General features: G+C 40.7%; 17 protein-coding genes across 17 annotated transcripts; 4 read left to right on the forward strand and 13 right to left on the reverse strand.

Annotated features, from left to right (window-relative positions):
• Positions 1–17: 17 nt before the first annotated feature.
• On the reverse strand, positions 18–2564 carry C5L36_0B07260 (uncharacterized protein; the record flags this gene model as incomplete). Its single annotated transcript, XM_029465091.1, has 1 exon — positions 18–2564. One exon carries the CDS (start codon positions 2562–2564, stop codon positions 18–20), a length of 2547 nt encoding a protein of 848 aa, XP_029320950.1.
• A 523-nt stretch (positions 2565–3087) lies between these two features.
• Positions 3088–4257, reverse strand: C5L36_0B07270 (uncharacterized protein; the record flags this gene model as incomplete). Its single annotated transcript, XM_029465092.1, has 1 exon — positions 3088–4257. One exon carries the CDS (start codon positions 4255–4257, stop codon positions 3088–3090), a length of 1170 nt encoding a protein of 389 aa, XP_029320951.1.
• Positions 4258–4537: 280 nt separating this feature from the next.
• C5L36_0B07280 (uncharacterized protein) lies at positions 4538–7945 on the reverse strand (the record flags this gene model as incomplete). Its single annotated transcript, XM_029465093.1, has 1 exon — positions 4538–7945. One exon carries the CDS (start codon positions 7943–7945, stop codon positions 4538–4540), a length of 3408 nt encoding a protein of 1135 aa, XP_029320952.1.
• A 206-nt stretch (positions 7946–8151) lies between these two features.
• On the reverse strand, positions 8152–9498 carry C5L36_0B07290 (uncharacterized protein; the record flags this gene model as incomplete). Its single annotated transcript, XM_029465094.1, has 1 exon — positions 8152–9498. The coding sequence occupies one exon, from the start codon at positions 9496–9498 to the stop codon at positions 8152–8154; it is 1347 nt and encodes a 448-aa protein (XP_029320953.1).
• Positions 9499–9658: 160 nt separating this feature from the next.
• C5L36_0B07300 (uncharacterized protein) lies at positions 9659–10960 on the reverse strand (the record flags this gene model as incomplete). Its single annotated transcript, XM_029465095.1, has 1 exon — positions 9659–10960. One exon carries the CDS (start codon positions 10958–10960, stop codon positions 9659–9661), a length of 1302 nt encoding a protein of 433 aa, XP_029320954.1.
• Positions 10961–11134: 174 nt separating this feature from the next.
• C5L36_0B07310 (uncharacterized protein) lies at positions 11135–11638 on the forward strand (the record flags this gene model as incomplete). Its single annotated transcript, XM_029465096.1, has 1 exon — positions 11135–11638. One exon carries the CDS (start codon positions 11135–11137, stop codon positions 11636–11638), a length of 504 nt encoding a protein of 167 aa, XP_029320955.1.
• A 706-nt stretch (positions 11639–12344) lies between these two features.
• Positions 12345–13268, reverse strand: C5L36_0B07320 (uncharacterized protein; the record flags this gene model as incomplete). Its single annotated transcript, XM_029465097.1, has 1 exon — positions 12345–13268. One exon carries the CDS (start codon positions 13266–13268, stop codon positions 12345–12347), a length of 924 nt encoding a protein of 307 aa, XP_029320956.1.
• Positions 13269–13813: 545 nt separating this feature from the next.
• Positions 13814–14878, reverse strand: C5L36_0B07330 (uncharacterized protein; the record flags this gene model as incomplete). The annotated part of the gene is made up of 1 exon (XM_029465098.1): positions 13814–14878. The coding sequence occupies one exon, from the start codon at positions 14876–14878 to the stop codon at positions 13814–13816; it is 1065 nt and encodes a 354-aa protein (XP_029320957.1).
• Positions 14879–15367: 489 nt separating this feature from the next.
• On the reverse strand, positions 15368–16246 carry C5L36_0B07340 (uncharacterized protein; the record flags this gene model as incomplete). Its single annotated transcript, XM_029465099.1, has 1 exon — positions 15368–16246. One exon carries the CDS (start codon positions 16244–16246, stop codon positions 15368–15370), a length of 879 nt encoding a protein of 292 aa, XP_029320958.1.
• A 611-nt stretch (positions 16247–16857) lies between these two features.
• C5L36_0B07350 (uncharacterized protein) lies at positions 16858–18291 on the reverse strand (the record flags this gene model as incomplete). Its single annotated transcript, XM_029465100.1, has 1 exon — positions 16858–18291. The coding sequence occupies one exon, from the start codon at positions 18289–18291 to the stop codon at positions 16858–16860; it is 1434 nt and encodes a 477-aa protein (XP_029320959.1).
• Positions 18292–18652: 361 nt separating this feature from the next.
• Positions 18653–19087, reverse strand: C5L36_0B07355 (uncharacterized protein; the record flags this gene model as incomplete). The annotated part of the gene is made up of 1 exon (XM_029465101.1): positions 18653–19087. One exon carries the CDS (start codon positions 19085–19087, stop codon positions 18653–18655), a length of 435 nt encoding a protein of 144 aa, XP_029320960.1.
• Positions 19088–19345: 258 nt separating this feature from the next.
• Positions 19346–19972, reverse strand: C5L36_0B07360 (uncharacterized protein; the record flags this gene model as incomplete). The annotated part of the gene is made up of 1 exon (XM_029465102.1): positions 19346–19972. One exon carries the CDS (start codon positions 19970–19972, stop codon positions 19346–19348), a length of 627 nt encoding a protein of 208 aa, XP_029320961.1.
• Positions 19973–20610: 638 nt separating this feature from the next.
• On the forward strand, positions 20611–21414 carry C5L36_0B07365 (uncharacterized protein; the record flags this gene model as incomplete). The annotated part of the gene is made up of 1 exon (XM_029465103.1): positions 20611–21414. The coding sequence occupies one exon, from the start codon at positions 20611–20613 to the stop codon at positions 21412–21414; it is 804 nt and encodes a 267-aa protein (XP_029320962.1).
• On the reverse strand, positions 21395–22621 carry C5L36_0B07370 (uncharacterized protein; the record flags this gene model as incomplete). Its single annotated transcript, XM_029465104.1, has 1 exon — positions 21395–22621. The coding sequence occupies one exon, from the start codon at positions 22619–22621 to the stop codon at positions 21395–21397; it is 1227 nt and encodes a 408-aa protein (XP_029320963.1).
• A 204-nt stretch (positions 22622–22825) lies between these two features.
• On the reverse strand, positions 22826–23098 carry C5L36_0B07375 (uncharacterized protein; the record flags this gene model as incomplete). The annotated part of the gene is made up of 1 exon (XM_029465105.1): positions 22826–23098. One exon carries the CDS (start codon positions 23096–23098, stop codon positions 22826–22828), a length of 273 nt encoding a protein of 90 aa, XP_029320964.1.
• A 408-nt stretch (positions 23099–23506) lies between these two features.
• Positions 23507–24823, forward strand: C5L36_0B07380 (uncharacterized protein; the record flags this gene model as incomplete). The annotated part of the gene is made up of 1 exon (XM_029465106.1): positions 23507–24823. One exon carries the CDS (start codon positions 23507–23509, stop codon positions 24821–24823), a length of 1317 nt encoding a protein of 438 aa, XP_029320965.1.
• A 221-nt stretch (positions 24824–25044) lies between these two features.
• Positions 25045–26610, forward strand: C5L36_0B07390 (uncharacterized protein; the record flags this gene model as incomplete). The annotated part of the gene is made up of 1 exon (XM_029465107.1): positions 25045–26610. One exon carries the CDS (start codon positions 25045–25047, stop codon positions 26608–26610), a length of 1566 nt encoding a protein of 521 aa, XP_029320966.1.
• Between the last annotated feature and the right edge of the window lie 216 nt (positions 26611–26826).

A 26826-nucleotide genomic window follows, 5' to 3' on the forward strand; every position in this document is an offset into this window, starting at 1 on the left:
ATATAACTATATTGGTGTCAAGGTAATCTATCTGTGCTTGGTGTACGATTAGAGTCAGTATTATTTTCATCTTGGAATACATTATTCCATTGCCAAAAGAAATGCTCGTTGGTTTCGATCGGTTTCAAGGTATCTGTATCCATTTTCATTTGGTCTACAATGTTAAAAAACCCAGCATCGGAATTGCTGTACATTTCATTCATAATTGGCGGCGTGAAATTGAAGTCCATGTTGTCTTGATTATTCAAGTTTGATATATTTGGAATAGTTTCGCTGAGTCCTGGGGTTAAAGGATTCGATATACTACAGCAGTTTGAAACTAAGCCTTGAGAAATTGACAATGTAGGTGATTTGCAGCTTCGGTTGTCTAACCTAAAATGTTTAAGTAAGAACGTTATATTTGTACTTGCATCCTTCATTACACTTGTATCATCGGGACTAACATAATTTTCATTCAACACCCTAATATCATCAATTGCATTCAATATAACGTTTTGATCAATGCCATACTCCCTCGAGAGAACATTTGCAAATGGTTGATATTCATTTTCCTGGTTTGATAATTTTGGTTTTATCAATGTAAGGCATAATAATAACATTAGTAAAGTATGATATGCATAAAATATATCATAGAATAATAGCCTGTTAAATTTTCGTTGTTCTGAAGAAAATTTAATGATTGGAATAATTTTTGTTGCTGTTTTTATTCCATGAGATAAGGTTTTCAAAACTTCTGGATTGTTCTCAATTGATTTTTTTGGCTTCAAGGCATACGCAATTAAATAAGGTACCGTTAATGCAATCATTGAGTGGTGAAGCTGTAAAATCATTTTTATTTGGTACCTATTAGGGTCTGGTCTATCATAATTTTTCATATCGTCACTTAATCCTTCATATAATTCTATTAATTTGTTTTTTATTTTTAGCACTTGAACAAAATTGGATTCACTCCATGGATTTCTTGTTTTAATTAAGTGTTCCCTGTTTTTCAAGATCTCAAACATCAACATGACCAAATTATTACTTGCCCTGTAAGACTCTTTAAACAACTCGTCATCAATATCTTTCAAATCAGGCATCTTCACATCGGCTTCGTACAAAGAAACACTTGGTAGTCTACCAGAAATGACACAATCAATTATATGAAACCTGAAACACGCCCAAAATGCTATTTTAATGTCATCCTGCTCACGTTGATCAAACTGCCGAACAACTTTTTCACGATGGAAACCTAAGGTGTAACATTTCATGCAGCTATCCCCGATCAATTGCCACACCGCGTTTCTATTCTTCAGTGATGCATGATATAGTGATGATAAATATAATAACTTAACACTAGCGATACTGTTGGAAAAATAGAAGGTCGAAATGCATAGATTTGTCACATTAACATAATTCTGGATCACCTCCCTAGAAACCAAATTATTTAGAGTAAACTTTTCATTGATCGATGGTTGGATGGGATCTTTGTAGGTTTCATCAAACTGTAATTCAAAAAGGTAACTTGCTCTACCTAAAATTAAGACAAGATAAAGGATACAAATGTCTTCATTCGTAAAATCATAGTTTTTCATATTCTCGGCATATTTATCTTTCCCTGCGTCTAATATTTTAAAAAAAACCTCCATCTTAGAATTGAAAACCTTTTCTCTCAATATTAAGTAATTAGGGTGGACTCTGGTAAAAAAACAATGGAAATATTTGATCATCTCGTCTCTTGGAATTAAATCAAGTATCAGAAATTCCTGAATTTTGACACCATTAATCTCATAGCAAGGTTTAAAGGTGTCAGACCTTCTTTGGCTTCTCACTGAGGTCAAGGAATTGTTGAATTCCACGGAAGGGAACCAACTAGAGGATCTTTTCCTATCAATTTCAAGTAGTGAAGTGAACAATCTTTCAGCGCCAGCTAAGCCAAGTAACCTCTCCTGTAGTTCGGGATTTGTGCCCTCATTGCTGCAACATAATCCATTCACGTTAGAAGATTTAATGAGCTCTTTGAGATGTTCAGCTATCTTGATAATATTGTTATAAGTTCTTGCACTAATCAGAGAAGAATCAACTTCCTCGGATGACTCTTCAATGTTAGTTGATGTTGAATCAATACCGGTGCTTGGAATTTCTTCGTTCTCAGATATAGCATCTTCTTTAAAATCATGACTTATTTCCGAATCTGTTTCAGGCAAATCCACGTACAATAACTTCCCTATTCTTTTCAAATCTTCGAAATTATCGGGATCACACTCTGGAAACATGGCCTTGACTATTTTTGTTAACGATTTCAGCTGCAGCAAGGAACTTTCACTAACAGAAAAAAAGGTCCTCTTCTTCCGAATAATTTTTGTCTCACACACTACATGTGAAGCTTTGCATTGCTCACACGGCGTATGATTGTCAAACACTCTTTCACCGTTTTCATTGTATCTTTTACAAGCCCGCTTCCGCTTCTTGCAGCGGTCACAACTGAACAGCGCTCTCTGTCTGCTCTTGATGTTGGTAGGCGTCATGTCTTTGTTTGAAACGGTCCATGAAGCGCATGAAATGTTAATTCCATCCGGATTCATAGTTTCCCGGGCAAGAAATGGTGATGGAATATACAACGGTTTTAAATCCGGAAAGTGCAATCCAATTGAATTTTTTGCGTAATTGATTCAGTGCATTCCAATTTTCAAAATTGCTCGCCATTTTCCCGGTTGTGGAATACTCCTCCCCCCCTCAAAACAGATTTATTACTTTATCTTTTATTTCTCATTGCTTAATTTCATGCAATACAAAATAACCACAACATTACTAAAAGGATAATCTGCAAGAAACCGCTGATCTTTAATCCAGTAATAATTGTCTCTTCTTTGCCATATTTGGGAAAACCGGGATTCTTAGAATGACAAGGAAGTTCCACTAGTCCCAACATATTTTCGCATATATAAATTTGACGTCTTCTGTTCCAAATTATTATGCATAGAACACCATATTCTGCTTCTAGAAGGCCTCGGCACCTGTTCTAAAAATAATTCATACTACATTCTTTTTTCTCAAAACAGGATCGATGTAAACACCATCCAAATTACGAACAAGAGTACATACGGATTATTGGTTGATCTCTTCCAATACCTTGGCAAAGGTGCTTACCAAGATGGAATTTTCTTCAGCCGTACCAATAGAAATTCTCAAACAACCATTGCAGCCGAGTTCTTTACCTCTGAATCTAACTACAACTTTGTTATCCTTAGCTAAAGCCAAGTAAAGCCTGTTGGCAACCTCGTTATCTGGCTGCAAATCCTTGTTCAAGATTTCAATTAAAATGAAATTGGCATCTAAGCCTCCCCTGTTTCTACCGACATACTTCAAACCTAATAATTTTTCCAGAACAATGGATCTCTGCTCTATAATTCTGTTGATCTTCTCCCGCGTTTCCTTCAATGCACCTGTTGTTGTTGCTCTGGTGGCTACATCACTGGTCAGGTTGGAAATATTATATGGGTACTTGATAGAATTCAGTAACAAAGATATCTCCTTATTCGAATATGTAATGCCAAGTCTGATACCTGCCAACGCAAAGGCCTTCGACAGTGTCTGTAAAACAACAAGATTTGGGTGCTCATTTACCAATGTGCACAAAGACGAACCAACTGGGGCAAAGTCAATGTATGCTTCATCAAGCACAACTAAAACGTTCAAATTTTCTTCCTCGATACCCTTTAATAATTGAAAGAGCTTCGCCTCTTCAACTTTCTTTGCTGTTGGGTTACCAGGTGATGTGATATATACCAGTTTTATCAATGGATCTTTTCTGATTGCATCTAAAATGTTTTCAGGGATGATATCAAAAGTTTCCAAATCTAATGGAACACTAACAATAGTCACATCATTAACAACACCACAGATAGAATACATACCATAGGTTGGGGGACAAAGCACCATTTTCTCCTTACCTGGCGTAATGAAACATCTCATTAACGCATCAATACTTTCATCACTACCAACACCGAGACAGAGATTTTCGATGCCTAAGTCGCCGCCCTCTCTTTCTGCATTTCTAAACTCAACAATTTGTTTCTTCAATTCATGCTGGTGTGGATCCGGATATCTGTTCAATGATAACTCCTTCTCCTGTTGTGTCATTCCCTGGAATGATGGACCATGAGTATTTTCGTTAGCATCCAACAAAATACCTTCTTTAAAATCATCACGTGCACATCTGTACGGTTCTAAAGTAAGCAATTGTGCTCTTGCAAGTTTACTAATATCAAATGGCATAAGTGTCTACTTAACTTGGTTAGCTTTTCCGTTGATTTCTTGAATATCACACTAATCATAACCGTGTGTGGTCAAAGGCCATGGTTATCTGAATTATGTACAAAACTCAAAACGCGGAGATTGGAAAGATGACTCAGAGTGCTTTTTTTTTTCTTATGTTATAATATACCGTACTTTACTATACTTTATTGTACTCTATTTCATGTAATCGATACTGTATAAATATGCTGTTGCCGTATACACTTGTCGCATTACATCTGTATACATTGCATGGTAAATTTTATACATTGCATGGTTGACATTTCGTAGAATCTTCAAAGTTAGTAGAATGAGTCAAATCGTACTTTTTCATACGCAGTTTCCGACGACGATTAATAAAGCTCAAACTATTCGTGTTTTGGTAGGGAGAAGCAGTTTCTGCATCACATTCATCCTCTTCTATAAGATTGTCATTTCCCAGATACAAGACCTTCATGATATTACCAAAACAAACAACGATGGATTTATGACCGAATTTACGGACAGGCCCCAACTTTTTTATTAGAAGTCCAGTATCCTCTCCATCCGGAATCTCGTAAAACTTAACATTACCACGGGCCGTCATTGTCCATCCTTCCCATATATCACTTAACCTCCTTCTTTCTTTAATTTCGTCATCCTGTTTAATATCTTTCATACACCCATTGTCTGAAACCACAGATGATTGAGTGAGTCTATTATGTCGTTTCCTTAATCCAATTTGAGACGAATCAAGTATGCTTCCCCTAGCACCATTTAGTTCAATGCCCGTGCTCTCTATTTCATCTTCGTTTATAGCTGCATATTTTATGATTTCCAAATCATGGACAGTGTCCTTTTTTCTAACACCGATTAACATATTTAAATCGGTAGAACACCAACCTTCCACATTACTCAACGCATGTTGGTGCTCCGTCACACTAGCAAAACCAAGGCATCTAGTCTCCCTTGAATCTCTTTCAACTCTAAGACATATGTTATTTTTAGCTCTGTTGTCAATCGAAAAGGTATGCAGTATCAAATAATTCGTGTCTAATTCCGTATATGCAACGCTGAAACTTGGTACAGATGCACAACCACAAAATCTACAGTGCGAAGGTTCAGGATGGAAAACTTTGAAGCTTGTAGGTTTGAATCTACCTATTTTCCACTCCTTTAAAACCGTCCCGGTCTGAACATCCACCAATTGGGATTTACTTCCATATGCCTGAACAATCATACCAACAAACGGAACAGTTTCCATAACTATATTGTCAAAGCAAGCGGAAGAATCAGCAAGATCAAAATCAACCTTTTTGCTATTGTTATTAGTTTTTGATAGTTCGAATTCTTTTGATAAAGCTGCTGGGGTTAGTAAGCTCCTTCCCTTATTATAAGTTTCAGTGTCTATCTTAACGGGCCTTGATCTCCATTTATTATTGACTGCTGTGGAAACAAGCAACTCGCCGTTCTCTTTAATCGCTACAATACGATCGTTGACACGTGGTGATACTAATTTCTTTGCACATATAAGTGAAGAACTGCACAATGTTGTTTGTTCCAATTCACCGTTTGTACAATTGATGGTGTACATAGTACCATTTTTCAGCACAATAATGAATTCCATATCACTATTAAGGGTGAGTTTTCTTAAATTAACTGAATTGTCAAAGTTTGAGTCAAGTGACATTGATCTCCCCGGTCGCAGATTAGTTGCTTCATCAGCATTAGGGTTGATTATGGATGCTGGCTTCTCCTTGGATTTGGCGCTTCTACTAGCTAATTTTCGACGACCGTTGGAAACTTGCGTTCTTCTTCTAAAAAAAGATTCTAGAGGCGTATCATTTTCCAACATATCTAGATGAATATCCCAAATCCATGACATGGTCAATCTTGACCAGCACTTAATGTGACCTAATCTACTGAACACCATGATTAAGGAACCTGAATCAGACATCGAAACTTCAGTGACCGGTAAAAATCGACTATCTATTGGTAGCAATGTAGGTTCAGGGATAGGATTCTTCAAGGGAGACCAAACTAAGATCTTATGATCTATAGCGACGGATACAATAAAAGGACATGAGGAAGTGCCTAATTTAACAATATCGAGCACATGTCCATCAACTAGATCTTTTGAATTTAAATAATGTTTGGAAGAACCTGTTTTATTTGGTGAAGACGATATATCAGTTGGATATTTTGCTAGCAACGGGGTCTTGAAGTCTGAGATTGTAATCTTTAAAATGATGCAAAGAGAAGATATGCAAAATACCAAAAAAATTAGGAATTCTAGGATGAAAAAGATGTCAATACTCATTTTTGAATCCTCCTTCAACGGGATATAATATTGGAAACCATCCATATTCATGAAGATCACAGGACTTAGTAGTGTACGAGAAAAAGGATTATAAGAATTCAAGTCAAAAACAAACCCACGTTTGTTTATATATAATAGCGAATGTATATTTCGTAAAATGACGTTTGGTGTAACGGTAGAGACTAATTGCAATCCTGAAAATAATGCTGCAATCAAGTATGGGAAAACCTTATTCCCTTTATTTGGTGAAGAGTCAAATTGATTGGTTTTAATCAATTCATTGATGCAAATAGTGACCAAAAAAGTATTTGTCAAAATGAAATTCATAATACACTCCATGATTACAAAAATTGCAAGTTGAGCCATAAGTTTGGATGATTTCAGCGAGAACATAAGTTCAATGAGAGAAATCGCAATTAAAGACACGTGACTAATTATTGAAGATGGCAAGCACTCCGCCAGTATATTCTTGCACAAGCTTTGAAAAGAAATCCCGTACTTCACATTCAACGAAACACACCTCAGATCTTTCAAAATGAGGAACAATGGACAAATTGACAATACCAAAGGTGGAATTTGTAATAATTCGAGTCCATATATGCTAACAATTGATAATGATGAAAAGGTGACTAGAAGTGCCTGCCCTAGTGATGCCAATCCAATGTTAAATTTCGAGCTAATACTTAGCTCAGAAAAATTTTTAGCCAGATACCATATTACCAACGGTGCCAATATAATCTGGAAAAAAAACCTGACAAAACTGAAACTTCCATCATCACTGAAATGTGCATGCAATAATGAAGGGAATCTCAATTCTAGATCTAGGGGGTATTTCTCTTTGGCAATTCTTATATTATCAAATAGAATAGAGGTGATATCATGAAATGAATTATAAACTAGAAACTTCATGACTGTGAAATTTGAGTTTTCCTCAAGCAACGTAAAATTGCCAATGCTGGTATACGTTGTTGGGGAATAAACAACTGTGTCATTATAGATACCCTTGAGTAGTGTTTCCTGAAAATCAACAACGTCCATATGAAGGCTTTGATCGTTGAACAATTTCACCTCAACTAAATTCAGTTTATGCGCACCACCATCCTCCAACCAGCTCACAGAAGGTTGATTTCGTGTGGGTGGGAAAATTGTATTCAATAATAGGTCTTGAGGAAGGACAGGTATATTATTTAATAAAGGAAATGCAAAGATTAATGATAATATGCAAGGATATAGAATGGCTTTCAGAGGGTTGTTTGTGATAAAACGAAGTAGCGGGGCAACGATTGGCGAACCCGTATCTAGCATGTGTGCTGATGACGCTGGAGACAACAGGTGAGACGAAGGTTCTATATGTGGGAACATCGAATTCATATGCTTCTTCTCTGAAGGCCCAAGGATAATAATAAAAAAGAGAGGAATCTCCAAGGCATACAAATCTGTAAAAAAATAATCACTTTAATACCACCACTCTATTTACTGATGTCCCCCGTTTTTTTTCTCCCGCAACGCTATTTTTTTTTCTATTATTTACTTGGTGCAAGCATGTTTTGACAGGCAAACATTGGAAATTTTATTGCCTATTTAGGTAATTTCGTGGGCTTGTTTCGTTCTAGTTTCCGACAACATCGGATTTCTCGCACCCATTCACTGTTGAGTACCTGGAGTGTTGTGATTCGCCTCTGTGGGACTGGATCCAGCATACAATAAATGACATTCCGGCATCTAGCACGTTTTAGGTATTCGATTGGCCCATACCCGTGTTCACATTTCCGCATCTTCAAATATTCATGGAAAAACTCGTCTTCCAAACGAGCTTCCTTCCATAGCTGACGTCCAGTACGCATAGCCATATATATGACACCACAAGACCACACGTCCACACATCTAGGGTCATACTCTCTCGTGGTGAATTCCTCTGGCGCAATGTAAGGAGATGAACCTCGGATACCATTACTCAGCTGAACTTCATCTTCCCACACAGTTTTGAAACATTCTGCACTGCCGAAATCCGTAATTTTCACATTCCCGTCCTGGGTAAGTAGGATGTTTTCAGGCTTTAAATCACGATGTGCAACCCCCATCTTGTGGATATAATGCACACCCCGTAGTATTTGTTTGAAGAAACAATCTGCTTCTATATACTCTAGTTTCCCGGCAGATACAATCAAAGAGTATAGATCACCACCAGTACAATACTCCATGACCTCACAGTATTCACCTTTGGAATTCTTGAATAAGTCAAAGGCATTGATGATATTGTCGTGCTTCAACGATGATGAAATGCAAAATTCGTACGTTAATCGCTTACTGTATTTCTCCTCCGGCTCATTCTGTCTCTTCCGAAACTCCTTCACAGCATACAACACCTCTTGGTTACTCCCTACTTTCTTATGTGACACTTTCACTACTCCAAACGCACCTTTACCCACAATTTCATGGCATTTCCCATACTTCTCGAAAAAAGATCCACCATCATTCATGACGGGCTGATTGACGCTTTTACCCTGAGGGAAATTGTGCTGTTCCTTAACATACGTTGCAAATAAAGTGGGCGGGAGTTTTGTTTCAGAAGTTTTGTCATTGAATATATTCGGGATCGCTGAAACCGCATCGTTCCTCTTTGTGCCACCACTGATCCAGTCTTTCATCATCAAACTCAACTTCTCTTGCCTTTTCGCACTTCTTAAATGATGGATATGCGAACCATCTTCCATTATTTGTAGCCTGCTAACTTTGCCCTTGCGTGTTGATGATGTTCTCGATAATGATTCAGAACTGCTATTGTTTGAAGCTGTTGATTTGTTTGAGAAGGATCGAGTTTCCGGATTTGAAATGCTGGAATTTTGGGTCGATGTTGATGTAAACAATCGACTCAGTTTAGAGATTGTATGTGAACGTGAACGTTCAGAGTCTGTAGATGTCATTGGCTACCCCGTAAAAACTTTGGTTGAAGAAGCATGCAACCCTAATATAATCATGATACTATAAATTTCAAATACAAGAGTGGAAAAAGCTTTTTTTTTCCATGAAAAAAAAAGAAAATTAAAGAAAAACTAAGAATACAACTGCCTAATTAGGAAGCTCTTACCAGATTCTCTTGTCAGCCATCTCATACCGACCAACATCTTTCATTTCACTCTTACATGGATCAGCTGCTCTCTGGGGGCGGGAATTTGTATCTCCTTTAGACAAATCGCAAAGAATGTGCTTGACGTCATGGACTTGTGAGAGCTGCACATTTGGTACAAGACCCGGTATATATTCAGTGCATGGCTTCGTTCTCAATTTACGTGCACAGCGACGTAGGCCATGTGATAAGGCCATCCTCACCAGAATCAGTAAGAGAACTATGAAAGGAATAAACGGTATAGTGATGTACGGGGTGATCGAAATGTAAGGGAAAATAGTCAACTTTAGTAGGACGATTATCGCAGGGCCCATTGGAAATCCTGTTCTTCTTGTAAACGATTTATTGTTCAGAAAGTCAGATGCCAAGATTGTGGTGAATTTTGTGTATATCTGGGGAGAAAAGGTGTTGAACCTAACAATGTATGCGTGTTTCAACCAGTCTACAATAACTTCAGATCCAAACACTAGAATAGACGGTTGTATGAGTAAGCTAGGCCACGATTTCGGTGAACCCGAGACTTGCAAAATATTTCTGCTTGTTATTATTGTTACCATGATAAACAAAATGAACCGTTCATTCAAATCTGCGCATGACATTTGAAATAAACCTTCACGTTGGATGCGCTTAAAAACTGCAGATTTGAGTTCGGAGAACTGATTTGATAGGATTAGGGTTAGTAAAACATTGGAATATGAATTAATGGCAACATTCAGCGCCATTACCTGATAAACCAAAACCCAAGAATGTAATACCAAGTATAGTGCAGACAATGAATAAAGGAGGTAAAACTTGGCGCCTGTGCAACTGTGCATCCAGGTTGATATATCTTTCCCTGTTACAGACAACAATCGATCTGCAACATCTAAAACCTGCATCATAAAATATAATTTGATGGCTGTGCCTGACCTGATGTTGTGGTATATCCTGCTTGTATCGATATTTAATAACAACAAGGCGATTGAGATTAGAGATATTGAAATAGTATCCCTTATATAATTAAGACCCCTTCTATTTGAGAGAGTCTGCACCAACCATCGGGTTGGTATCACCACAAGGCGCTGTAGGAACACAGTGGTTGCATATACGAGGCCAAATAACATGAAGGATTCGATTTCCATTGGAAGAGTCGTGTATACGGACAGGTCCGGCGGTGGAACACCGTTATCATTGACTTTTGTTGGTTTTGGCTCATTGTTCGGAAGGAGTTCATCCAATAGGAGGTTGAAGACTGTCTTTGTTCTCGTTTTTTTTCCCATTGCTTACGGAAATATAAGAAGTTCAAAAGCTATATGGAGCAAGAAAATCATATTATGTTGAGTTTTCATGTTCTCACCTGTGCAAATATACATATTTGAGTACACCGAACATAATACACGGTGAAACATGTGCAAGCAGCTCAGTTTCTTTCAGAGTAATACCTATAGAAGACAATGACGACGGTCACAGTCGACGATTTCAAAAGACTTATACATCCATTGGAGACGCATCCATTGCTCACCCCGAAGGAGGCCAACAATCTCACGTACCAAATCATCGAACTATTAATGGACAAACCCTGTACAAGCCAACTCCTGCAACTACTAGCACGTTATTTAACCCCGCAAGCATACGATGCACTTGTTGAGGAGAGAATAATTAACCACCATTGTGGGTATCCGTTATGTCCATACAGCAGTTCGTCCATTCATGATGGCGAAGTTAACACTGTTGCTAAGAGACTCAATATGCGAGCTTATTACAAGACGAGGTACTGTTCCAAGAGACACTATCAATGTAGTGAAGTTTTCAAGAGACAGTTGAATTCAGATGCACTGTTCATGCGGGTAGACTTGGATAGAGAGTGGTTTACAGAGGGGAGTATAGAAAACGGAATAGTGTTACTCGAGGAGGAAGAAGGAGTGGTTAAAAGCTTGAATGGGCTAACTATTGACTAAATGGAACCCATATTTATTTAATAGATGTTTGAGTCCACCATCCAAGACATCTGTGTATGGACCTACTTGACGTTTGGTAAGTTCATCTTCGAGAAGTTGCAAATTGGTTACACTATGTCTATGCATTTCATCGAATAGCGGGGAGATTTTCTTGTATAGTATACCTTGGCGCTTGCAGAAATCCACTACTTTCTTCTCCAGCTGATACTTTTCAGTCAGGAGGGCCCGTTGTGCAATTAATGTACCTTCATCATCTTGTTTATGTTTATACTGTGTACATTCATTGAGTGCCAAAACGAGTTTCTCGTATTCCCGTCTAACTTCACCAATGAGGGAGTGGTCTTCAGCTCTGAGTTGTTTGTTCCAGGGGGTATTTACCACATAGAGCCAATGGCCTGTTCCTGATACTCGGCGCAACCTATGGGATGGACCTCTAGCCAATTTTCTAGAGAGTCTCTGTAAATAATATGACTCTCGTTCATATTCAATGAGGGAAGGTAGGATCTGATTTTTATAGTGCTTGTCTAATTTACATTTGGGATTGGGTATCCCCTTCTTCGATAGGTACCACCGAATGGCGGGCTGGGATGGAAGTTGAATTTGTTCATTTGACAAGAGTCTCTTTGTCGATTGAAATTCTTCAATTTCTTCCAAATGAAGACATTTATAAGCGGGGTTTTTCAAGACCCTCTTGGATAGGACAATCTTAGACATCATTCAGAGCAACAGATATAACGCCCTTACTATGACCACTGTACTGTCTGACTGTTTCGTTACTAGCCAAATCCCAAAGGCGTACATAATGATCCGATGAGGCGGTTACCAAATAGGCGGAATCTGCGCTAAAGGCGCAATCCCAAACCCAACGCTGGTGAGAACGCAATGTTGTTTCGAGAAGCGGGGAGGAATTATCCGATAGATTCATATCCCAAACACGGGCAGTATGATCTGCCGAACAAGTAGCTAAATGTCTACAATCACCAGATAAGAGGACTTTTGTAATATATTTAGAATGGGCTCTAAATTTCGTCAATGGATGAAGGGTTGTTTTCTCAATTGAAGAATCCATCGACCATATATAGACATTCCCCGTATTGGCTCCGGCAACAACCATTGAACCATCTGAAGCACAAGAGACAGATTGCAATGGTGTTCCAGGTTCTGGTGTGAGTTCATGTGTACATTTGTTCTCTGCTAGATCCCAGACTTTCACTGTACCGTTTCGATCAGCGGAAATCAGTTCACCCTGGTTGGGATGTATAACCACCTCGTTGACGGGGGCATCGTGCCTATAGCTTCTCTGTACAGAGGGGGCACGCACGTCCCAGACCTTCACGGTGCCGTCCTCACTGGAGGTGGTCAACCATCTAGTATCGATTTGGAAGGCAACAGACGTGACGTTGTTTGTGTGTCCCTCAAAGGAATGCAGGGGGAGTGGGTTTGTGGAGGCAATGTCGTACAAATGCACCTTAGGGTTCCCTGCTGCAGCCAGATAGTGTTTATTCGGCGTGATGGCTAACCTGTTTACCTGGGAATCCGAATGCTGAATGGTACGTGAACATACTCCCGTTAGAGCCTCCCAGAAACGAATCGTGTGGTCGTATCCTGCAGAAACCAAGAGAACCGACATTGTATGGTATATAGTTGTTTTCTCTCTACAGCAGACAATGTTTGCACCAATTCTATAGAGACAGGTACAGTGTAGAGTAATAGACTGGTCAAACAACAACTAATAACAATCAGTTTCTTAAAAACAAACAAACATACATACATACATTTCAATATACACAATGAGCCTTTCAAGGTAAACGGCAATTGACAAAAACTTGTCTCTGCAATCCAACGAGGGCTCGCCCTCTTTGGAAAACAAACAACAGAAATTTTCCCCTTTTTTTTTTGCCCCCCCCCCCTTTTTTTTTTTTGGCTCCCGCGACAACTGCGCGAATTTCTCTGAATCTCGTAAACGCATACGGTGCTGGCATTGGATTTCGTCAAATTACTGTGTATAGTTTATATATGTATATATGAATAGACTATATATTAGTCTTGATACTGAATGCTACTCTCAAAGTTAACATATAATCAGATCCGCTTACACCTACTGGGGGATTTGCACCATCAACATCAAAATCAACATCAGCTCCAGCTCCAGCATCAGCTCCAGCATCACCACCTCTAGAAACTGCCTTCAATAGCAGCCTTCTGTGCAGGAGTTAGCACCGAAGGATAGTCCACGGCATACTCAACTATAAGGTTGCCATGGGCACCTGGCTGTTTGGCAATTGGCATACCTTGGCCGGGGAAAGATTCTGTGGATCCCGGTCTAGTTGGAGTGGTTCTCTGCAAGTGTAGTTTCCGTCCGCTCATAGTGGTCAACTCTCTGCGGAACCCTAAAAGTGACTCCTTGAACGTGAGACGCACAACAGTCTTGAGGTCGTTGTCATCTCTCGTGAATGTGGAGTGTGGCTTCTCAGAGAGAATTAAACGTAATGTCTGTCTTTGGCCGTCCTTGTAATCACCCTCATTAGGGTACGTGATTTTCGTGCCAGCCTTCCATCCGGGCTTGATGTTGATCTCAATCATCTTGGCCTCGTTGGACCCACTAGGACCCTTTCTGTTGATCTTCAACTTCTTCACTCCGCCATTGTACAGCTCCTCCAGAGACACGGGCACCTTCAAATCAACAACTTCAGGCTCCCGGCGGCGTGCAGACGACGCTCCTCCGCCTCTGCCGCCCATGCCACTTCCCATGCCTCCCATGCCTCCCATACCGCCTGGCATGCCTCCACCCATGCCTCCACCCATGCCTCCACCCATGCCTCCACCCATACTGCCTCCAAAGAGATCTTCAAATCCTCCAAACTGGTTGAAAATGTTGAATGCATCGTCCTGAGAGAAGGCATGGCCGCCACCGCCATTAGTACTGAACCTGAATGTTCCGTTCCCTCCGAATGGATTGCCGCCGGCTCCACCACCACCGCCGCCAGCTCCGCCAAACGGATTCCCTGCTGGAGCATTCCCCCGGGCAGCTTCTAACCCGTACTGGTCGTAAACTTCTCTCTTCTCCTTGTCTGACAAAATCTGAAACGCCTCAGAGACCTGCTTAAACTTTTCCGTGTCTCCTGTTGGCTTGTCTGGATGATATTTCAAGGCCATCTTTCTGTATGCCTTCTTGATGTCTGCATCCGATGCGCTGGGCTGAACACCCAATAGATCATAAAGTCCTGTTTCTCTGACCATTGTATTCTGTTGAATGGGTTTTTATATATTATAGGAAACGTCCTAATAACTTTCCTTCTGATACCGCCCATTGGGAGGAATTGGAACCAATGGTCCCTCCTTTTTTGGAAGATACTCTTCTCTTATATAGTCCTTGTGCAGCGATTTCATTTTCCCTCTCCATTCACGCACTTTACCAGGATTTCAGTTTCGAGAATGTTCGAGAATGTAGTTTAAAATCTACACTCTTAGGTTATTCTCGGAGACTAGCATACTGTATTTCACGGATGTTCATCATGAAGACAATGTCCAGCAAGCGGGAGGGCAGACTGTATGGCAGATAAGAGGATGTACATTAGATAAGAGACTTCTCTGTTTCTCCATTACTTACTGGCGGTTGTAGTTGGTATAAAAGAGAGAGAAAGAGAGGGAGATGTACAAATACATATATATAGATGTAAATACGTATACACATATACGTATACGTATACAACGGTTACAAAGGATACATCATTTTATACCCAAGCTGCAGATGTTCAAGCGTCTCATTTCTTCCAACATCTGGTCGATCCGTACATCGAGAGCACCATTGGCATAGTCGTCTCTCATTTGCGGTTCCAAGTACTGCTGCACCTGTGCCAAACGGGCATACCCTTCCGTACAGAACCGTAGCTGGATCTTCACCAAGGCCTCAAAGGATGGGTCAAAGTAGGGAACACGCAAATCAATCAGCTGCGGAATCTCTGTCTTCAACTGGTTGTTCAAGTCGTCAAAGACATCCTTAGCAAGCGCCAACTCTCTCTCGGCACGTGGCAACTTACTTGCGTCCTTGGCAGGCTTGTCAATGAGTCGACGCACCTTGGCCTTGGCTTGTTCATAATCTTGCTTCTTGTGTGCACGCTTCTTAATTGCCTCATTGATTTCTCCAAAATACGACGAGAACTTGATGATTGGATCCAAAACAGTCTCTCTGAAGGGACCGTCCAACTGCTTAACAGTTTCCGTGTCGAAATCAGTCACGGCTTGAAGGTACATGCCTCCTACATTCACTCCGCCCATGTTTCTCGCATCCTCGTACAAGTTGTTGATGGTCTCGCCCATGCTCACCTGCGACGCCGTGACCGCACGTAGGGAATCCAAGTACCCCTTGGTCGCCTTCTGTAGCTCCGTCCCAGCCTTCTCTAGAACCCGATACCTTCTCTCCTCAATGTCGTACTCCTTGTCAGTCACCTTGTCGGCAGCCTTCACCAACACTGCCCCCGTCGTCCGGTGGATCGCCTTCTTGAACCCTTCCCAAGACATTGTCCTTGTTTCTGGGCTTTGCTGATATAGTGTTCTGTGTCTCTTCACACCCCAAACAAGGAAAAGTGGCGGCTTACAAATACCCATTCTGCTCTAAACACAGAAATCGCAAACTTCACAAAGGCTCGTAATTTTCGCTGCATTGACAAAATCATGAGAACTTCCCCTTATAAGCCTTGTTGCTACCTGTAGCATCCCCACAGAGAAGACTCTAAACTTCACCAACATACACGGGATTCTCCTTTACCAGAGAACACCTAAACTTTTTGGTGCCAGAGAGAGTGCAGTTGGCCCTCCGGGGCGTGTCCGAGACTCCCAATGGTCACCAGTGGCCTCTTCCCTTCCCTCCCCACTACATAAAACTGCTCCTTCTTATAAACCCTATTTGAAGACACCCTTGATAACTCTCAACCTGGAGGATGTGCTCTCCCCCGTGTGAAACATACTTTCTCTAGAGGCTGTCTGTGGCGAGCACGCTCTGTTGTGTTCTGTCGATGGTCTACGTGAGCGGGTGTCGTCAAACACATCAACGTATGAGGAACTGTAGAAAAAGGGTGACACATCTGTCCTATCCATCCACACGTGCAAATGGAGGTGTTTGAGGCTCCAGGCTTACATTTCAACAGGTTCTAATGTATGTTACTTTTTTTTTTCCACCAATTACTATTTACTATATTTAAGATTACAAAGACAATGGTTTAGTCCTTAGACTTCTTCTTCTTCTTCTTGTCAGACTTCTCGTCAGAGTCTTCGGCCTTTCTCTTCTTGTCCTTCTTGTCCTTCTTGTCCTTCTTTTCCTTCTTGTCCTTCTTTTCCTTCTTGTCCTTCTTCTCCTTCTTTTCCTCCTTGACTTCGTCCTTCTTCTCCTCCTTAACTTGGTCCTTCTTGTCGTCAAATAAGGAACTCTTGGCCTTCTGCACCTCTGGTACAACCAACTTGTCCGCAGGAACCTCTGGAGCCTTGACATCTTCATGACTCACGTAATCCTTCTTCCACGATTCAGGAGTGTTTTCGTTAGCACGTCCATACTTGTCCAATTTACCCTCGGTCTTCATCTGCTTCTTCTTCATTGCAATTGGACCCATACCCCATCTTCTTGGATAAGTGTCTCTCTCCATAATACATCTCTTGACAGTGGCAACAACACCATGGTCACAGGTGGTCAAATCAACAGTAGACATTTGCGCAATACCAATTGCAATGGCCTCACCCTTGGTGGTCATAATAACAACTTCATCATATAATTCGATTCCCTTCTCGTATCTTAATAATCCCGGAATCATCAACTTGGCACCATAACAGATTGCATTGACAGTAGAATCCTTGACGACTATCCTCTTATAACTTGTCAATAAGGTCTCTAATGGCATGATGATTTTACGTAGGTAAGATTCGTCTCTAGAGTTATCATAGAGAAATTGCGCATCCAAAACATCATGTAAAGTCACCAGGTTGTCATTTTCAGACAGGGCACCAGACCTGACTCTTCTTAATTCTTGCATATGGCCACCAACGGATAACAACATACCCAAATGGACACACAAGGTTCTCATATAGGTACCTGCTTCACAAGAGGCCCAAAAGACACCCAGTCCTCTATCGTTATCAAACTCAAAAAGTTTAGAGTCATAAATTGTACGGACTCTCAACTGTCTCTTAACGGCAGAAATTAAAGGAGGTCTCTGGAATAAAGCACCAGTTAAATTTTCCAAGGCTCTGCCCATCTTCTTCTCATCATCCAAGGCGCTGTGTAATCTAACAATACAAACATACTCCTTACCAGCACCTTGTTGGGACTTGACTAGCCTAGTGGCCCTGTCAACACAGACAATCAAACAACCAGTGACTTTTGGATCCAAAGTACCGGAATGACCTGTTTTTTCAACTCTTAAAATTCTCTTAATCCAAGCAACAACCTCATGGGATGAAGGATTGGATGGCTTGTCCAAGTTGATAATACCGGAACGGACATATTGGTCAATCGGTCTCTTCAATGGTGAGCAACCAGCTGGAATTGGAGTATAATGGGAAGATCTAACTAAAAGTTGGTCGTAATTCTTTAAAAGTAGCGGCCAAGATGAGGCATCATTTGTAGGCGCCTCGTTGGAAGGCTTGATCATGTAGTCAGACATGTCTTTCGATTCAAATAAGCCAACGGGATACTCTCTCGGTGGTCACGAGGGAGAAGGGGAACAAGAGAGAGAAGGAGGAGGGTGTATGAATATAACTCTGAGCAAAACCGAAAAAAAAAAACCCATAAAATTTTTTTTATTTCATCGTACATTAATACACTGTGTTTTTCCATTTCAATTCCTCTTGGCCTTTTTTTTTCTCTTCTTCTTCAGTGCTGCAGGAAATAAAACAAAAATCAAAAAAATTAAAAAAAAATTAAAAAAAAAATTAAAAAAAAATTAAAAAAATGAGAAATTCCTCTTTTTAAGAGAACAAAAACAAAGGAAGGAAAAGAGGGAAAAGGTCGTAAAGCCGGGTAACCTATGGATCAAATGAATAATGTTTAATAGTTAGAGCAGAGATTGTCCATGAGCTTGGTAGACGCAAATGTGTTGAGTGGGAGAACGTTTCTTGTATTTTCCTTCTGATTAGTCTGTGGGTAGATCTCTCTGGCTTCTCGGGGGAGGAGAGGGTGATTTGTGCAACGAGTTTATGCCGCGTGCCTCTAATGGAGAGGGAGATGGACATATTTGCTGCAATTGAGTTGGACATTGCCAATGGCGGTGGACACTCGACAATGTCCAGAGTGTAGAGGAAACGTTTAAATAATGTTGCGAGAGAGTGTGTCCCCCTTGGACACAAGGCCAGAAACTCCATAAACGACATGGGGAGAGGATTGCCCTGTCTTCTATGGGGGGACGGTGGCGGTGTGATTGGTTTGAGTGTCCTGGTGGTGTTAATGAAGGTGTACTCCATAAAATGTTCTTGTTTGAAGGTATGTATATGTTTGACTTTGTAGTAATGGCATCTCTCAGAACTGAGCCGCTATTAACATGTACACTCTGGTGGATTTATCCTTTCCCTCCCCCTCCCCCTCATATAAATATGGAAATTAAAGGCAGCGAAGGCTCAGCTGAATTTCTGCAAAATCAGTGTGAAATTTTTTTTGAAATAAGATAATGGGCAACAATAGAAGGCTCAGCATGTTTAACATATTCAGAATACTCATTGGGCTCATTGTTTTTGCCTTGTAGAGAGTTCAGTGAAGGAGGAGAGAGTGTTTGCCGAAAGCAAAGAGGAGGAGGGAGGAGATGGTTGTCGTGATGTTTGTCGTGATGGTTGTCGTGATGTTTGTCGTGATGGTTGTCGTGATGTTTGTCGTGATGGTTGGGGTGATGGTTGGGGTGATGGTTGTCGTGATGGTTGTCGTGATGGTTGTCGTGATGTTTGTCGTGATGGTTGGGGTGATGGTTGGGGTGATGTTTGTCGTGATAACTGTTGTAGTTCAAAACTCATCGACTCTTTACTGGTCTCCTCCCCCCTGGGCAGCACGTCTCTCTTGTACGTATCTGCTTGGACACCATCTTGTTCACAAAACACTGGCGAAATAGACACAGTCTCGCCTTTTGGCGTCAGTGTACGTCCAACTATGTAGAAGATAACGAGATTGATGCATCCAACAAATGCCCCCCACATAGCTGCCATGGCTGTGTATTGGTAGACAACTACCACCGACTCGAACAAGAGAACCATAGAAGAAGGAGTTGGAAGAAGACGAAACGGGTAGCTTACTGTGCCAATTAGAATGGTATGTGGTAAAAGCAGTGGCGAGAAAGCCATCTTGATAGCGTCCCAGAGCATTCTTTATATTATTGATAGTAGTTGTAGTCGTAGTAGTTGTAGTCGTAGTAGTTGTAGTCGTAGTAGTTGTAGTTGTAGTAGTTGTAGTAGTTGTAGTAGTTGTAGTAGTTGTAGTAGTTGTAGTAGTTGTAGTAGTTGTAGTAGTTGTACACTCAATTGTTAGAAAACCCTCTCCTTAAACAACACACTCCTTTTAAATATGGAAGTCGCTCTTCTTATTTGTGGCTCATTCTAAGTTTCCATTACTGTAAATTCATTTCCATCTCTCAACAGTTTTTGCAAATGGAAAACTTATAAATTCTCAAAACTCCACTGTAGACACTAATCTTTAACTTGTCTTCTTGTTTTCCTTCATTTGACACTCCTGTTTCTGCCTGCTACTCTCTCTCCGCCATAGGGTTTGCAGTCTTGTTTTGGAGGAGATCAAGCTGGGGGTTGGCTGTCTGATTTGATACTTCACGACTCACCCTTCCCCCAGTTCGTTTCCCAACCTCATAGCCGTCACGAAATTTCATGAATGTCGGCACTTGTTGTGAATACACCTTGTTGTAACTAATCTTAAACTACTCTCTCTTTCTCTTATCTACACGCAACATCTTTCTGTACCTTAGTTCTCTCTCTCTCTCTCTGTAACAAACATGGACTTCCACGCCCTACACTGTTACTCCAACCCAGGTCTTGTCTACCAGGACGTGCTTCTCGTCCTGAAGGTGTTTCCTACAGCTTCCGTCCGTTGGGAAGACGAGACATTGCTTGTACACAATGGTTACACCTGCACAATTCCTTTCTCCTATCCACGAGACAAACCATCCTTCTCTAACGGCTTAACCTCCCCACTCTTGCGGGAATGGCCATATGCCAATGACACATCTAACGAAGGCGTCCCCCCTTTGGAGAACCGTCTTTTAAAAGTCTTTCTCTCCTTGGAAATTGGACCCCCACAACTGCCCAAACGACCACACACTTTCAGAAACGTCAAGTCCTTGTCGCAGCAGCCACCAATACTGCAGGAGCATGAACATGTGCAACGACAGACACCTTCAGACACTACTCCGCCGTCTCTGCCTGAACCCCCAGCACGTACCCGCCTGAAACTCGAATTGCAGAACAAATTGCAAAACACCCTTGCAGACTCCATTGCGCAATCAATCAGACCGGCGCTTGTGGACCAGTCGATGCTGATAGAGGCTTGCCATGAGCCGCCCGTCTACAGTCCACCCATTGATGTCATCAGTGAACGCAAAGAACAGGCTGTCCTTGTTAAAAACACCATTCAGAGTGCCCTCAATGAGGAGTTCATTGTTGGCGGTGACGTTAAACTACACGTTCTAAATGACGAAATTAATCTATGTAATTTAGTATACGACAAGAAGCTCATATCTCTGGATCAGTACCTGTTCCAGTTGCGGCGTTTATATAAAGCTAGGTATTCTCTTTTATAAACTCCTCCAACTCGTTGTCTAGCTTGACAGCCATGTTGTCACGGTGGACAACATACTCCGAGTCCCAATACCCTAACAACTCACCCACTCTTGAACTTTGGACACCTTTGATTTTTTCAATTTCAGAAGAGTTGTAATTACAGCGGCCTCTGCCAAAGCAAACACTTCTCCCAACTCCCTTGAATCCCAACCTTAGCTCGACACATTCTAGTTGGTTGAAATGCCCCTCAACGCCAATTATTCCAACAGGAAGTAGTCCTGCACGGTTCACTCGAGTAATCGCTTGAAAACATCCATAGTCGACAATCAGCGAACCTTTGGGCTTCAACCCATGTAACAACCAAAATTCACGATCTTTAATATGTGATTTAGAATGACCAATAAACCTGGTATGTAATGGAATCTCCATCTCCTTCAATCGAGATTCTTCCTCAATGTTCGCCCTCTCATAGTCCGGCTCATTTGTTGGCTCGTGGTTGATCATCTTCTCGATTTGTTCGGGATGGTTAGAATGACAGATAATCGTGGTTATCCCTGCATTGGTTGCCAAATCGGCAGCCAAGATCTTGGTCTCCATGCCACCTGTACCAACTGCTGATCCAGCACCAGATTTAGTATTGACATGTAAATCATTCATGTCTCTCACAACCAAGACTTTCCTTGCATCGGGATTGGTCTTTGGATTGTCCGTGTATAGGCAATCGACATCGGTCAAAAGAAATAAATAGTCGGCATTTACCATACCGGCAGTAATTGCAGATAATTGGTCGTTATCACCAAATTTGATTTCTTGCGTGGAAATGGTATCATTTTCATTGACAATAGGAATAACATCCATCGATAACAATTCCTGCAGCGTATTTTCCGCATTACGGAAATGTGAATATTCACTAATGTCGTTACGAGTCAATAGAATCTGTGCAGTTTTCTGATTGTAATATTTGAATAGATTGTCCCATAAGGAAATCAACTTACCCTGCCCTAGTGCAGCAAGCGCCTGTTTGGCTGCCAACTTCTTTGGTTTCCTCTCCAATGAAGTCTCATTCAATCCCATGGCAATGGCCCCAGACGATACAAGGACAACTCGATGTCCTTGGCGGCGTAAATTGACCAAAGTGGACACAAGCAATGAAATGTTGGCAATACGGGGCTCTCTCGATTCAGAGACAATGGAAGAAGAACCTAATTTGACAACGATGGTAGACATGATGACTCTGTCAGAAGAAGGTCCTTTTGAAAGATGTCTATCGATTTTGGAAATGTGTGACAAGGTAGTAAACTTTGAAAGTGGAAAAAAAAAAAAAAAAAACTCGCATCATCTTTCACCATCGTGTATATAATATCAACATTTCAAGGAAAAATGGCTCAGCCATTCAAAACATTGCATACCCATTCTCATCACTAGACGTGTTTATGGCTCTTCTTGCCTTTGGAAATGCTGTCTGCACATTGGACAGAGACCTTTACTTCCGTCCTGATCGAGCCACTTGGCAATGCAATGCTCATGGAAAGCGTGGACACAGGTGCCGACAGTTAGAGGACATCCATCCCCGGGGTAGATGCAATTAGGACACGTTCCATCAAAAGAAACCCTGCAAATTCCACAGACGTCGTCTGACGAGGGAGTCGGAAGCTGCCAATGCCACGTGTATGTAGGATACACCTCTCGAACCGATATCTTCATTCTTCTCTTGTATGATGCTTTAATGGTGTCTAAATGATACGTCCGAACACTAGATCATTGGAAACAGTTATAGTAAAACGTAAATGGTAGAGAAAAAAAAGGGATGAAGGTTAGAGGGAAATGAAATTACAGACAGGAAAAAAAAAAAGAAAAAAAGGAAAAAAAAAAAAGGCGAAGCTCCACAAAAATCTACATTATTTTCCAATCTCAATTTTTTTTTTTTCTTTTTTCTTTTTTCTTTTACCTTTACTTTTTCATTTCCAACCTTGTACTATTCAAGATTAAGGATGTACTAGAAAGGTTTCTGATTTCCCGTTTTCCCACTTTATTTTCAATTTCACTTCCATATCCATATTCATACCAATATCGATATTCTCATCTATATCCACTTCTAGTAAAGAGAGGAAAATGTCCAGACGTTTTGATAAGAAAAACTCAGTGAAGTTTCAGCTTGTGCATAGATCACAACAGGACTCTCGTTACTTCGATGAGGATGCCTCTGCCAGTGTTCTTGTTCCTATTGTGGATAAGAACCAAAAGAGAAAGCAGCTCAGAACCACTGCCGCGGAAGATCTAGAGAACGAGGTGAAGTTGAAGGTAAACGAAGGTAAAGCTGCCATTTATGGTGTTACCTTTGATGACACCAAGTATGATTATTTGCAACATTTGAAGCCAATTGGTTCTGGCGATGGTATTTTCATTTCACGTAAGGACGATAGTGTGAAAAACAAAGGCAAGAATAAAGGATTAGCTGCATTGTTAGGAGGTGACGAATTATTACCTGGAAATGAGAGGAAAATTGATTATAATGCAATGCAGGATGTTCCTGATGAAATTAAAGGTTTCAAACCCGACTTGAATCCCGATCTAAGAGAGGCATTGACTGCGTTGGAAGATGAAAACTATTTGGACCAAGAGCAAGATGTTGATGAAATCGATGTTTTTGAAGAGCTCTTGGGGAATGTTAAGGGGCAAGAATTGACATTAAGGGAATATGACGAATTGGACGAAGATTATCAGGATAATCATATTGAGGACTGGGATTACGATGATTTTGAGGATGACTATGAAGACGTTGATGCTCATGCCGATGCCAGTGGGAACGGGAATGGCGATTATCAGTATGAGGGGATACAAGCACCTGAACCGAATTTCAATTGGGAACGGGATTTTATGAAGTACAAAAACACCAGGGGACGTCATGCCAATGAATTTGACTCTGATAACGAATTTGATTCCGAGAATGACGATGAAGATGGAGAAGGAGAGGAGGATGAGGGCGATGTTGTTGGAGAACTGCCTAACTTGGATGCAAGAGGTCTCAAGTCTTCCAAATCGTCAAAGAAGAAGTCAAAGAGAAAGAAAGGTGCAACTACAGATACATCTTCATATTCAATGTCGTCATCTGCCCTGTGTCGTACTGAACAAATGACAATCATAGATGATCAGTTCGATGTTTTGAGGGAAAAATACGATGCCATGGATGAGGAGGAGGAAGAGTACCGTCCGTTTAACGTGGAGGAGGAAAGAGACGACTTTATGGATCTAGTTGATGATTTCTTGGAAAACTACCAATTGGAGAAGAGAGGCAGACGTGTCGTGAAGAAAAACCCGGAAATGGAGAAGTACAGAGAGGCAGCATTGGCTGTTACTAAGGACAACAGTAGGATCAAGGCTAAGAGAGAAAAGTCACTTGCTGAAGGTATCGAAAAAATGAAAATATAAAACCACTTTTGTATAGCTTTTTCTAGTAGTTTAATAGAATTTTAAAAGATTCGCAGAGATCCAAAGAAAAGAGAGAAATTTTGTTTTTCTCCTGTTTGGTAGATGAAATTTTTTGAAATTTTTCACATTTGTATCAAGTTCTAGTATTTTTTTTTTCTCAACTTTAACTGTTTCAGTTATTTGAAATTCCATAGCAACTCAATTTTCGGTGTGTTATTGGAATGCCCGGTATGGTGAAAAAAAGTGCTACTAAGAAAGAGAAAACTCTCAATGATAAGCTGCTTGCTCGTCTGAATAAACCGAAGCAAGGAGATTTCGATATTGAGGATGAAACAATCGATACAAGAAATGACAACTCTGACTCTGAGAAGGAGGAGGATGAGACAGTCAGAGATCACTATGTCGATGTCGGAAAGAGTAAACTAAGGGGAGATACGTTAGAAGTAGATGGGAAGTATGTCGGTGCCAAGGTTGGTAGGAGTGAGCTGTTCAACGATGAACTTGATAAGGATGACCAAGACAAGCAATCAGAAGATGAAGAACTAGACAATGCTGACTCGGAGAACAGTGATGGTAATGGTGATAGTGATGGTGATAGTGTAAATGTGGAGTCAGAGGATGATGAGGGCGATCAGTTTGGTGGTGATTCTGAGTTAGAAAACAAGCAACAGAGCGATGAATCAGATGGTGAAGGAAATGACGAAACGTATAAGAGAAACCAAATTGCCAAATTGTTGGATTCTGAAAAAAAACAAATTTTATCAAGGCTATCAACCTCTGCCAAGTCGGATGCTTTGAAAGGTTACACCATTCTCAGACAGGGGACAGAATACGATCGTATTTTAGATGCAAGAATCAAATTACAAAAGGGACTTCTATTGTCAAACAAACTACCTATTGATGCTCCAACTTTCAAAAAGTTCCAGACAAAGAAGTCTAACCATATTCTCGAGGAGACAGAGGAAAAACTCTATGGCCTTATTGAGAGACTAATACGAGTAAGGACAAACCAGCTGGAGAAGGATGGGCTGGTCAAGGAACCAATCAGCGTCAACTTGTCTAACAAAAGAAAACTGGATGAATACCTTGATGCAAATGAAAACATTGATAATGCAGTCACCCCGATAACCAAATCTGTCATTACCAAATGGTCAAATCGTGTTCAATCTGCATCAGGTTTAGGTGCCTTGAATCAGGGTAAATTCAAAGTTATTAATCAAAACGTATGGTCACAAATCAGCAATCAGTTGGATGATACACAGAGACTCATCAAGAAGACAAAAATTAACCGTCGTAATGTGAAGCCTATGGGATATGTGGAAGAAGTAAATGAAAAGAGTGACTCTGATGTCGATTCTGACGTTGATGCAGAAACTGCCGGCTTGAGTAACATTGACAAGTCCTTACAGACTAATGAATACATTTTTGATGACGATGACTTCTATAGGTTGTTACTCAATGATATGATCAATAAAAAGCTGGATCAAAAGCAATCAACTACATCTGCTGTGTTAATGCTTTCAAAGAATAAAATGCAGAAGAATTACGATAGAATGGCTACTAAGGGACGTAAACTGAAATACACAACACAAGATCCCCTGGTCCAATATGAAATCCCTAGAAGGAAGTATTATTCTTGGAACGATGAACAAATAGACGAATTATTTGCAGGTTTATTTGGAATGAAGTTTGATATGGATGATAATGATGATAGTGATATGGAAGATGAGCAGCAAGAAGAAGATGTTGGTGCATTGAGAAAGTCAGGTGTCAAATTGTTTGGCTGATATCTCTCTATATATATATATATATGTATGTATATTTCTGTAGATCGCATGACTACTGAACATATCAGGACCCGTGAGCGGCCCGTCTATCCTCTCTACCTTAAACATGCTGATTAGTTCCGGGAACTGTTATCACCTTAAAGATGAAAATATGTATCTATGTAGATATTTGAACGAAGGTGTTTTCATTCTGGGAAATTTGGTTGTACCAGCAAC

This window comes from Pichia kudriavzevii, chromosome 2 (assembly GCF_003054445.1).
Source record: "Pichia kudriavzevii chromosome 2, complete sequence".
Classification (NCBI taxonomy): Eukaryota; Fungi; Ascomycota; class Pichiomycetes; order Pichiales; family Pichiaceae; genus Pichia; species Pichia kudriavzevii.